This window comes from Zalophus californianus, chromosome 7 (genome assembly GCF_009762305.2).
Source record: "Zalophus californianus isolate mZalCal1 chromosome 7, mZalCal1.pri.v2, whole genome shotgun sequence".
Lineage (NCBI taxonomy): Eukaryota > Metazoa > Chordata > Mammalia > Carnivora > Otariidae > Zalophus > Zalophus californianus.
The window spans coordinates 39,459,828-39,473,428 of NC_045601.1; the positions used below are offsets into that span (position 1 = coordinate 39,459,828).

The 13,601-nt window shown below is 35.1% G+C and overlaps 1 protein-coding gene across 4 annotated transcripts in view; it reads right to left on the bottom strand.

The window, feature by feature from the left end:
* Positions 1 to 13,601, bottom strand: part of NKAIN2 (sodium/potassium transporting ATPase interacting 2) — a 968,072-nt gene that overhangs the window by 678,734 nt on the left and 275,737 nt on the right. Inside the window, exon 2 of one of the 4 annotated variants that reach the window (XM_027603726.2) lies at positions 3,694 to 3,730. The exons of the other annotated variants lie outside the window; for them this stretch is intronic. Coding sequence (XP_027459527.1) covers positions 3,694 to 3,720 — 27 coding nt within the window. The 5' untranslated portion in view covers positions 3,721 to 3,730. The remainder of the gene's footprint in view (positions 1 to 3,693; positions 3,731 to 13,601) is intronic. 4 annotated transcript variants of the gene reach the window in all.

Sequence of the window (13,601 nt, forward strand, 5' to 3'; positions counted from 1 at the left end):
TACTTAATCTGACTCTTGCCTCTAGGTGGACAATGTTCAGAGCACCTAGAACAGGGTGAAACTCCACTATTAATTTATACAAGAGATGTTATAACTTCCTATAACTATTATTCAATTATATCAAAACAGTCAGAATTTACACACACAAACACACACACACACACGCTAATTTTTTGCTATTAGGATTTAATATCCTGAAGGCATTTTCTTTCATATTAGAGATCCCCTGACCTTTCTCTGTCCTCCTACTATAACTGTGACTTTAGTTGAAGGTTCTAAAACAAGGTTATGTTTAGAAGAGCTGAATGAAAAAGCAAAATTTTTACAAATGTCTCAAAACAAAAGACTACTAAAGCATTCCTATAAGAATGACACACTCGTAACTTGTCACTCCACAACGATTCTGCAAATATTTACAAAGTATCTATTAAGTGGTATTTTGAATACCATGGATTTAAATATAGTCTCAAGAAAATCAATACTGAGATGGGAAAAGAAAGGTATAATGGAATATACACATAGAACTACTTACAATTCAGTCTATAGATGTACAATAGCAAACTGGTTAAGAAGGAAGAATCTGAAGGTGAATTCTTAAGTTTGAACGATGACTCAAGCCACCTTACTAGCTGGGTAAGACTGAGAAGCTTACATAAACTCTGTACTTCAGGTTTCTCATCCATGAACTGGGGGTAAGAGTATTTACTGTATATGGTGATATTGAGAAGTAGCCAAGATAATGCCAGTGTCTGACAGTAACTACCTAATATGTTTTACTTATTATCACGGGATGTGCTAAATTGTATGTATAAAATCCTATGGGAACCCAGAAGAAAGTTCAACCTATTCTTTCTAGGGAAAAGAGATGGGCAGTTAGGGAATTTTTTGCAGAGTTCTACATTAGTCCTGTGTCTCGATTTGGTTGTGTGGAAAAGAAAGTAGAAATGTACTCTAGGGAGAGGGGACCACTTAACAAAGGGCATGAGTGGAATTGTATGGTCTATTGGTGACGTGGCCATGCTCCAATAAAATAAGACATAGGGTTTGGGGTTAAAATGGTAGGGTTAGCAAGGTAAATGAAAGAAGTGGTAAGAGACAGATTATAAAGACAGAACAAACTAAAAGAAAGAAGATAACAATGTCTACCAGCAGGAATCCTTTACTGTCAACTGAGTTAGTAGATGCTAAACAATTCAAGGGGAAAGGCCAAATAATGGCCCAAATAATTAAGCAACTTATATATCTGTTAATATTCAACATAAAAGCATACAATTTACTTCAAAAGAAATAGTATAATGTCTTCAATGAACTCTGTGCCTCTGCATTAGCATGGGTAATCAATGGTGACTTCAAAGTAATTCATATCATTAATTATATATAGCCCATTTTGAAGAAGTAGGCTAAAACTATGCATTGCATTTAATTTAATTTAATCAAGCATGGTACACATTACTAATTAAGTTGAGAGTAACTAACCTGAGTGTCCAATTTCAAAAGAAATAAGTACTGGAACAGATGATCTATCAACTCAATGGTGACTGACTTTGTTTTATATTCCATCAAAATTATTATATCACAGTTAACTTCAACCATTTTCACCATAATTTTACAAAGCATTTCCTGAAGAAGGAGAGCTTATTCAAAAGGTTAAAGTATTTGCAAAGGTCCTACAGGTAATACCTATAGCAACATTTTTAGACTAAAATGAGGTCATGAAAATGAAGTTTCCTAACACTAATGTATAATATAGACAATATATTCAGGTACTTACATGTAAATTTTATGAACTTGAGAGTATTATACATGTGAGTTCAGAAGATTTCACCAAAGAAATCCTACCAGACACTTTTGCTAAACAGAAACCAATAGTAATACATAATGTGTCACATGTAAATCAGCTCAATATCTTCTGTAGCCAATCAATATTGTTTTCTTCCTATGGACTTTGCTTACATCATTAAATTCAATGAATATTTTCTAGATTTCTGTTTTGGTGAGGTTCCACTATTGCTACAGAATGCAATGGTACTGTATATGACTATATTGAGCAGGTGAAAGCTAGATACATCATTTTTTAGGAACAATGAAAACCTTTTTAGTAACCAAATTGCTAAGTGGGTGAGTTAAGAAGTGATTGATAAAGATTGACCTGAGAACCATGTCAATTTTCCATTTCCCAAGTTGAGCTACTCGTCAATGTTTTAAATTGCTATTTTTGTGGCAGAGACATCTGAAACACTGTCTTCTGCAAATAACTGAATTTATTTTTCTGCAAGACACATTATGTGCCACATAGACCTCTGGCAATTTCATGCTACTCATGTGATTTACTACAGCTGCTTTTAAAGATGTGTCGTTCTACCATAAACTACTGATCCTGAAGGAAATCCTAAAAGTGAAAATGAGAATGTATATAATATAAACCTCTCTAATAACTGTGGTAAATATTTAAGCTGTACAGTTTTGGATTCCATAGGGATATTACAATTAAGTAGATTCCACTATAATACAATCTTCAGAGTGTTAACTGACATTCTCAGCTGTGTATGTTCTCAGACTATAGCTAAAACATTTTCCCCCACAGGTGGTCAGTTGTATGCCAACTATTCATGTCTACCACTGCTAACAAGGTATGCTAATTTAGTTAAGATACCCAAGATAAACACAGTATACAGGACTTTTATGTGGGGAGGGAACCAGTGGTATGGTGAAGGACAGAAAACAGTCTTTCACACTGGGGAGTGCACAGAGACGATGAATCCCTGTGATATTTGCCTTTGAAAACAAGAGGGGTCAAAGTTTTGGGTTCAAGGGAAGCCCAGAAGACATTAATAAGCAGAGTCCCTGCCCTTAAAGAGACAGTAGGACAAATAACCTATGCAGATACAGCCTAGAACCAGCAGTTTGAAAAATGCTGGGGGGATCGGGGGAGGAGCAGGTGGGAGGGAGAGTGATTTGCTCATCTTAGAGCAAGGCCCAGAGAAAGAGTGATCACAGGGAGAGTCCTGCAGAAGCAAAGGAGCTGGCAGTTGCTCTTTTCCCCACCCCTAGCATAAACAACCACCACCTGCAGGAATCAGCCACAACACTCATTACCTAACTGGCTTGCACCAAGCCTGCCCTTCCTCCCCCTTAGGCTTTCACAGTCATGCTCCCCTCAGTCCTGGTGCTGCAGAACCCACCCTCAGAAGACCAATGCAAACCTGGCCAACATATCTCCTGACCCTTGTGTTTTGTGGGACTTCACTTCTGGCAGTGGTAGGTCTCCTTTAGCAAGCAGAGCACCTCACAACTTGTTAAAAGGCACCCCACCCCTGCTGAGGACCAAACACTGCCCATAAGAGGCAAAGAGAGCCTCTTCAGACAACTGGAAAGGAAAAAGAGGCCAAGACACAACAGCAGAGCACACATAACAGACATAGGAGATGCTCCCTGAAGTGTCAGGCCCCGGAGAACAGGATACATTGTGCTGCAGGGCACTTCAGACCTCTTCTTCGTGAGGCTATTATCATTAAGAGCAAAAGAAATGCCTGAATTTACTAACAGACACAGAAAGTCAGACAAAAGGAGGAGACAGAGAAATATCTCCCAAATGAAGGAACAGAGCCAAACCATGGCAAGACACCAAAGCAAAACAGATATAAGTAATATGCCTGATAGAGAATTTAAAGGAATGATCATAAAGATACTCACTGAACTTGAGAGAAGAGTGGAAGACATCAGTGAGAACCTTAACACAGAGATAAAAAAGAACCAATCAGAGATCAAGAACACAACAAATGAAATACAATTCATAGAATAAATAGCAGACTGTATGAAGCAGAGGAACAAACGCATGACCTGGAAGACAGAATAATGAAGAGTACCCAAGCTGAGCAAAGGAGAGGAAAGAAAATTAAGCAAATTGCAAATAGTCTTAGGGAACTCAGTGACTCCATCAAGCATAATAACATTCGCATTATAGGAATCTCAGAAGAAGAGAGATAAGGGGGTAGAAAATGTTTTTGAAGAAATAATAGGTGAAAATTTCCCTAATCTGGGGAAGGAAACAGAAATACCGATCCAGGAGGTACAGAAATCCCCCTAAAAATCTAAGTCAAGGAGGTCCATACCAGGACACATAGGAATTAAAATGGCAAAATGTAGCAATAAACAAAAAACTGTAAAAGCAGTAAGAGAAAAGAAGGCAGTTACATATAAGAGGAAACCCCATAAGGCTATCAGTGGATTTTTCTTCAGAAACATTGCCAGCCTAAATGTAGTGGCATGATATATTCAAAGTACCAAAAGGGAAAAATTTGCAGCCAAGAATACTCTATCCAGCAAGGCTATCATTCAGAATAGAAGGAGAGATAAAGAGTTTCTCAGACAGACAAAAACTAAAAACTTCATGACCATTAAGCCATCCCTAGAAGACATATTAAAGAGAATTCTTTGAATGGAAAGGAAAGATCATAAATGAGAGTATAAAAAGTAAAAAAATAAAATAAATAAAAAGCCCCGAAAAACAGTGAAAATAAGTATTTCTGTAAAAATGAGTCAAGGGATTCATAAAATAAAAGGATATAAAATATGACACCACATATCTAAAATGTGGACGTGGGGGGAGAGGAGTTAAAAATGGGTTTAAACTTCAGCAACCATCGACTTAATATAGACTGTAATATGCAGAAGATGTTATATACAAACTTAATGGTAACCACAAATCAAAATCCAATAACAGATATGCAAAGAAAAAAAGAGAAAGTAATCCAAGTACATCACTAAAGCCAACAAACCATTAAAGAAAGATCAAGGGAAGAAAGGATCAGAGAAAATCTATAGAAACAACCACAAAACAAGTAGAAAATGGCAATAAATACATACCTATCAATAATTACTTTGAATGTAAATGGACTAAACACTCCAATTAAAAGACATAGGGTGACAGAGTGGATAAAAAAATAAAAAATAACACCCATCTATATGCTGCCTACAAGAGACTAATTTCAGACCAAAACACCCCTGCAGATTGAAAATGAGGGGATGGAGGAACATTTATCATGCAAATGGATGTCAAAAGAAAACCAGAGTAGCAATACTTATATCAGAAAAAATAGACTTTAAAACAAAGACTGTAACAAAAGACAAAGAAGAACACTATATGATAATAAAGAGGACAATCCAACAGGAGGATATAGCAATGTAAATATTTGTGCACCCAACATGGGAGCATGCAGATACATAAAGGTGCTAATAAAAGCATAAAGGAAATAAGGGGACTTTAACACCCCACTTACATTGATGGACAGATCATCCAAACAGAAAACCAACAAGGAAACAGTGGATTTGGATGACACACCGGACCACATGGATTTAACCGACATATTTAGAACATTCCATCCTAAAACAGCAGCTTTTCAAATGCACACAGAACATTCTCCAGAATAGACTACATATTAGGCCACAAAACAAGTCTCAACAATTCAAAACAATCTGTCATACCATGTATCTTCTCTGGTCACAATGTTATGAAAGTAAAAATCAACCATAAGAAAAAAACTGGAAAGAGCACAAATACATGGGAGTTAAATAGCATGCTACTAAACAATGAATGTGTCAACCAAGAAATCAAAAAAAAAAAAAAATTACATGGAAACAAATGAAAATGAAAACACAATGATCCATATTCTTTGGGATTCAACAAAAGTGGTTCTAAGAGGGAAGTTTATAGCAATACAGGCCTACCTCAGGAAGTAAGAAAATTCCCAAACCTTATACCCAAGGGTGCTACAAAAAGAACAACAACAAAACCCAAACCTAACAAAAGGAAGGAAGTAATAAAGGTTAGAGCAGAAATAAATGATATACAAATTAAATAACAACAACAAAAATAGTAGAACAGATCAATGAAACCAGGAGCTGGTTCTTTGAAAAGATAAAGTTGATAAACCACTAGCAAGACTCATTAAAAAAAAAAAAAAAAGAGGACTCAAAATTACTAATGAAAAAGAAGAAATAACAACCAACACCACAGAATATTATGAATATTATATTATGAAAACCTCAATGATAACAAATTGGACAACTTAGAATGGATAAATTCTTAGAAACACATAACCTACCAAACAAAAGCAGGAAGAAATAGAAAATTTTAACAGACCAATTACCGGCAATACAATTGAATCAGTAATCAAAAAATTCCCAAAAAACAAGTTCAGGACCAGATGGTTTCACAAGCAAATGCTACCAAACATTTAGAGAAGTTAATACTCCTTCTTCTCAAACTATTCCAAAAAAATACAAGAGGAAGTAAAACTTCCAAATTCATTCTATGAGGCCAATATCACCCTGATACCAAAACCAGATAAAGGCACCACAAAAAAAGAAAACTACATGAATATGATGCACAAATCCTCAGCAAAATATTAGCAAACTGAATCCAACAATACATTAAAAAAAATACACCACAATCAAGTGGGATTTATTCCTGGAATGCAAAGGTGGTTTAATATTTGCAAAACAATCATTATAATACATCACATCAATAAGAGATATGATAAAAACCATATAATCATTTCAATAGATTCAGAAAAAGCACTTGACAAAGTACAACATTCATTCATGATAAAAATCCTCTGCAAAGTAAGACTAGAGGGAACACATCTCAAAATAATAAAGGCCTTATATGGAAAACTCACAGCCAACATCATACTCAATGGTGAAAAACTGAGTTTTTCCCCTAAGGTCAAGAACAAGACAAGGATGTCCACGCTCACCACTTTTATTTAATATAGTACTAGACGTCCTAGCCATAGCAATTAGACAACATAAAGAAATAAAAGGCATCCAAATTGGTAAGGAAGAAGTAAAACTTTACTATTTGCAAATGATGTGCCCTATATATAGAAAACCCTAAGGACACCATCAAAAACTGCTAGAACTGATAAATGAATCCAGTAAAGCTGCAGGATATAAAAATCAATGTATAGAAATCTGTTGCATTTCTGTACACTGATAATGAAGCATCAGAAAGTAAATTAAGAGAATGGTCCCATTTACAACTGCACCAAAAACAATAAAATATCTAGGAATTAAACTTAACCAAAGAGGTGAAAGATATGTACTCTGAAAATTATACACTGACAAAAGAAATTCGAGACAACACAAAGAAACAGAAGGACATTTCATGCTCATGGGTTGGAAGAATATATATTGTTAAAATGTATATACTACTCCAAGCAATTAATGCAATCTCTATCAAAATACGAAAAGCATTTTTTACAGAAATGGAACAAGTCATCCTAAAATTTGTATGGAACCCCAAAGACCTCAAATAGCCAAAGCTATCTTGAAAAAGAAAAAACAAAAGTGGAGGTATCACAATTCCAGATTTAAAGTTATATTATAAAGCAGTAGAAACTAATACAGTATGGTACTGGCATGAAAATAAACACATAGATCAACGGATTAGAACAGAAAACCCACAAATAAAACCATGATTATATGGCCAATTAATCTTTGACAAAAGAAGAATGAATATCTAAAGGAAAAGATAGTCTCTTCAACCAATGGTATTGGGACAACTGGACAGCTACATGCAAAAGAATGAGATGGAACCACTTTCTTTTGCCATAGAGAAAAATAAACTCAAAACAGATTAAAGACCTAAATGTAAGACCTGAAACCATAAACATCCTAGAGGAGAGCTCAGAGAGTAACCTTTTTGACATCAGCCATAGCAACTTCTTAGTGGATATGTCTCCAGAGGCAAGGGAAACAAAAGCAAAAATACACTATTGGGACTTCATCAAAATAAAAGACTTCTTCTGCACAACAAAGGAAACAATCAACAAAACTAAAAGGGCCCCTACTAAATGAGAGAAGATATTTGCAAATGACATATCTGATAAAGGGTTAGTATCAAAAATATATAAATAACTCATACAACTCAATACCCCCCAAAAAACAAATATTCCAATTAAAAATAGAAGACATGAACAGACATTTCTCCAATGAAGACATCAAGATGGCCAACAGACACATGAAAAGATGCTCAACATCACTTATCAGAGAAGTATAAATCAAAACTACAATGAGATATCACCCCATGCCTGTCAGAATGGCTAAAATCAAAACCACAAGAAACAAGTGTTGGCAAGGATGTGGAGAAAAAGGAACCCTCTTGCACTGTTGGGGAGAATGTGAAGTGGTGCAGCCACTGTAGTATGGAGGTTCCTCAAAAAATTCAAAATAGAAGTATCCTATGATCCAGTAATCACACTATTGGGTATTTACCCCCAAAATAAAAAAACACCAATTCAAAGGGATACATGCACCCCTGTGTTTACTGCAACATTATCTACAACAGTCAAATTATGGAAGCAGTCCAGTGTCCATCAACAGATGAATGGATAAGAAGAGGTAGTGTGTGTGTGTGTGTGTGTGTGTGTGTGTGTGTGGTGGAATATTATTCAGCCATAAAAAAGAATGAAATCTTGCCATTTGCAACAACATGGATAGAGCTAGAGAGTATAATGCTAAGTGAAATAAGTCAGTCAGAGAAAGACAAATACCACACAATCTCACTCATATGTGGAATTTAAGATACAAAACAGAGGCACAAAGAAAAAAGAGAGAGAAAGAGAGAGACAAACCAGGAGACAGACTATGAAGAACAAACTGATCATTACCAGAGGGGAGGTGGGTGGGGGTGTGAGGTAAATAGGGGATGGGAATTAAAGAATACACTTATCTTGATGAAAATAAAATAAAATAAAATGATAAAAAGTAAAGTAGTGCTTAGCACATAGTTGTCCATCAATATATATATCTGTGGCATGTATAAATAATTTTTTGTATTTAGTCCTCTTAACACCATATAAAGTATTACTAACCCAGGTTTACAGATGAAGACAGGGAGACCAACAAAGGTGAACTATGTGCCAAGGATACCAAGTCAAACATCAGTAGATCTGGGATTCGAGCCTAAGTCTGCATCTGCCAGATGCAAAAGGCTACTGGCCCACTGCCTATTCTTCAAATTTGCCTACTCCCCCACCCAGTTCTGCAAGAGAAATATGCATAGATACTGTGACAGTATGTATACTCTATATATCATTTGATACAATGATTTTCAATTTGTCATTCAATGCATTTTTGTTAAAAGCCAAATTCAAGGTTATTTCATTTCTCTTCAGCATAAATTATAGTTCTTTAAGTTCTTTAATAAATAAACCACTGGGAATCTTATAGATTTTAAATTTAGTAATTGCATTAAAAAATCCCCATTGCTACATAAATATGAATTCCAACTGATGAGCATATAATAATTTACTGAACTGTAATCATAATCTATTTTTTTAAAAAGCATTTTCCTGAGTTTGCTTTCACATACTGAAGGCAACATTGTCAGTTTTTCACTACAAAATACACTATTTACAGCATCTCTAACTTATAAAATGCATGTGGAAAATTGACATGTAAGATCCTGGTGTGAACCTCCTTTTAACAAATTTTAAACTCTTTAAGCAAATATCATCATAGCATTTACCTGCTGTGCACTGCTTTTTGATAGAAAATGCTCTTTGGGTTTCTCAGCAAGACTAGCACATTTTTAAGCATAGAGAGATTTTTCTTTTCAATGAAGACAGGAGAAGTTCCTTGTAAATCCTGCTACCTTCTCTTCATGTAAGCTTTTTTCTTGACCCAAAAAGATTCTTATTTGATTACAGTACAATTACCTTGACTTCAGTTCTAGACATGCCAATTTGTATGCATTTGATCTCTAAGCCTTGGTTTCTACAAGGAGATAGAGAGCATTCTCTCCTTCTTCCACACATGGTACGTCACCGGTGAGATGAGGTAGCACATGTGGAAGCACTTTGGGAACTATCAGGTTGTGTAGAAATGTAAGATTAACATTATTCACAGGAGGTATACAAGAGAATACACCGTTGTTTTTTTGTTTTGTTTTAAGAGAGAGAGAGAGAGAGAGCAGGTGAAGGGGCAGAGGGAGAGGGCGTGAAAGAGAATCTTACGCAGTCTCCATGCCCAGGACAGAGCCCAGTGTGGGGCTTGATTTCACAACCCTGAGATCATGACCTTAGCCAAAATCAAGAGTCGGATACTCAACCCACTGAGCCACCTAGGGACCCCAAGAGTACAGTTTTGATCTGAGATATGAGAAACAAGATGTCCAAAACCAAGGGTGTTCATTTCTTCCCTCCAATTCCAATTTGTTCCATTTCCTCTTTCCTTGCATGTAAAAGACAAACCCACCATGACAACAAAGCCAGAAACTTGACAGCACCTAAACCCACTAAGTCTACTTCACTCCAGATCTAACTATGCTAACTAGCTAGTAAGCCTCTCTTCTCCTCTGCGCCCTCACATCCATCTTTACTCCTTACCATGTTAATCCAGGTGTTCAGCACTTCCCATGCAGATGACTGTAATAATCTACCTAAAGGGAACCTTGACCCTTTAGTTCAGTATCCAGTGGCAGCCAAAATGACTCTTCTAAACAGAAAATCATATTTTGGGAGCGCCTGGATGGCTCAGTTGGTTGAGCGTCTGCCTTCGGCTCAGGTCATGATCTCAGGGTCCTGGGATCGGGCCCCACATTGGGCTCCCCGCTCAGTGGGGAGCCTGCTTCTTCCTCTCCCTCTGCCTGCCACTGCCCCATTTGTACTCTCTCTCTGTCAAATAAATAAATTAAAAATCTTAAAAAAAAAGAAAATTATTTTGCCACTTCACTGCTTAAAACTTTCAATGGGTCCCTGCTGCTCTCAGGATTAAGATTAAAGCATTTATGATCTTTTCTAGGGTCACTTTCAATCCCTCTTAGTTCCCTGCTTTTTAGCCGGGATACAGCCATGCTGGAATTTGCAATTCTGTAAAATCATCTTGCTCCCTATAATACTGGGGCCTTTAAAAGTGCCAATACACTCATGCCAATAACAGAGACGTGACCGTTGTTAGAGTCTCTCCTAGATTGAAGAACTATTAGCACATTTGAAAAAAGATTTGTTCTTTTTTTGTAGATATTCCAATTGTAGAGATCTGATCCACTGCTACAAATTGAGAACCAGTCCCAACTTGAATTTGGCATAGAATGAAAGGAAAGTGTCAAAGACTCTGATGAATATTATAGATTGATTTGAAATCTAAGCATGTGGATATCAATTAAAAATTCTTATGAGCACATAAGGAAGGTATGTATTGATGAAAGAACCATTGCTAAATGTAAATTTTATGTCATGGAAATTAAGGGAAATTTGGGACCTAGAAAAAAATAAAACAGCATTATCTTTCACCAAAAGAAAAATTTTTACACATGTAATATTTACTGATCATATTTTTATGTTTAGAAAAGTAATGATGACAATGATAACAACAATGGCCTGGTTAACACTTATTGAACATAATTGTGTGCCAAGCTCTACTAGATGTTTTGTATGGATTATTTCATTTAATTCTTAAAACAATCCTATAAATAAGTTCTAAAAATATCTCATTTTATAGATGAATACACTAATGTTAAGATGTTAAATAATTTGCCTGAAGTCATACAATTAGTAATAAAAAAATCAGAATTCAATTTACTATAATCCAAAATCATTCAAAACAAATATATGCATATTTTGGATATAAGGGCACATAAAAAGGTATATATTGCACTATGAGTTTATTAGGAATTAAAATAAAAAGCAGTCCTATTTTCTTCCAAATATATTTTTCTCACACTGCGAAGACATTTGAGATACAATAGTTAATATAAATGGAAGGGATAATGATCACTTATTACAATAAATGCTAAATAATAATCTTAAATTCATGCGCATAAATACCCACAACTTGTTAATAGGCACTGTATACACTGCATATTTGGAAGGTGTGTGTGTAAATTATTCAACTCTCAATATTAGACACAGTTGTATCTTGTAAGATCCTACCCAGATACAACTACCATTCAGAAACCTAAGGAGTTTGGCTTATAAGAACTCTTGAAATTTGGATTCTGAATCTTGTGACACGGCTTCCTAAATTTGGAAGAATTCTAATGAGTATCTTATTTTTTCACATGGGCCATTTACTAAAAGCAAGTATTTGAAGAAGACATATAACTTATTTTTCTAAATGTTTTATGTTTTAATAAAACAGCTTTTTAATCCAAATTTCTATTTCTCAAATGAATAATAAAAGGAGCCTATAAGGGAAAAACAAAGCAAAACCTTATAGATTTGTCAACTTAAATTGTGTACAAGTAAATATTAAGAACCAATTATTATATCTTTTACATCAATTTCTCACATGCAATAGGACCTGTCTACATTTAAATGACTCTGAAATTAAAGAAAATTGTACCCTTATGTCAATATCCCGTAATGTTAAGTGACTTGGGAAAAAAAAAAGATCTACTAAATATCTCATGATAATAACTGTTTTATTTTCACTGATGTTCAGTATAAGAATAAAGTGAAAAGATCACTAAGTACACAGAGAACTAATGCTTCAGATCCAGTCCTTGCCACTAATTCATAATCCAGAATCGAGCTTGGGTTTCCCTTTCTCTCTCCCAGTCCCATGGCCATGGCTTCCAACACACCACCCCAGTGTCTCAGGCTGGGTTATTTGCCTCTTTCTGTGATTTCCTAAAATACCTTTCCCATACCCTTACTCACACTTGACACTGGCTTAATTCTCTTTCTCCCACGAGGTCTGCAGCTGGATCATATTTACCTTTGTGCTCTATTTGCCTAGCTGCATTCCTCAGAGGGCTGGCTAATCAAGATGCTGAAGAGGTCAGATTTTTAATTTAGTAATAATCATTAATGCTATTTAACCTAAAACTAACTGTGTTTGGTCCAATTACTACTTTCGTTCTATAAAATTGTCATTCAAAATTTTTGAACCTTATTATCCTAACAGAACATATTTTATCTGGATTTTCTAGAGTAAATCCTAGTCCTAAAAGTCTATGGTTTCACATTGCAAACTGGCCTTGAAGAGTCAGAGTTTGGATTCTCAGTATTTTCAAGAACCATCACAGTATATCTAAAAATTAACTCTGTATTATGTCTCTGCTAGAAGATTCAATTCAAGTTTACTAAATTATAGCATATTTTACTAAAAATAATAAGCAAGTATTTTTCTCCTTCCCTTAAGTTCCTTTTGCAAAATGTATCTACAAAAGAAAACAGAATTTACAAGTAATTACCAAGTTCTATATATAAGGACTATAATTAGACACTCTATAGATAACACCATTCAATCCTAGTAAAGAGCAGAAACAGAATATACTGTATAAAAATGAATACAAATCTTAGGTAAAAGCTAAATGAATGAAATATGAACACTTTAGTAAACTAGTAATATAATCTTATCTCAAAATGTCTTGTCTGATTCCACTAATCACACAGAAAATTGATTTCATTACTGTACAAAAACACCATCCCTTTTATCTACAGTTACATTGGCAAATAAAGTAAGTTCCTCAGTTATCCAAGGTTCCTCGGCAGAAAAAAGTCTTTGAAATAGAGGTGCCGATTAAAAGTGACATCCAGGAACATCAATATGCAATACAAATCTTTTAATATCAGACTAAATGATTCTTTTTT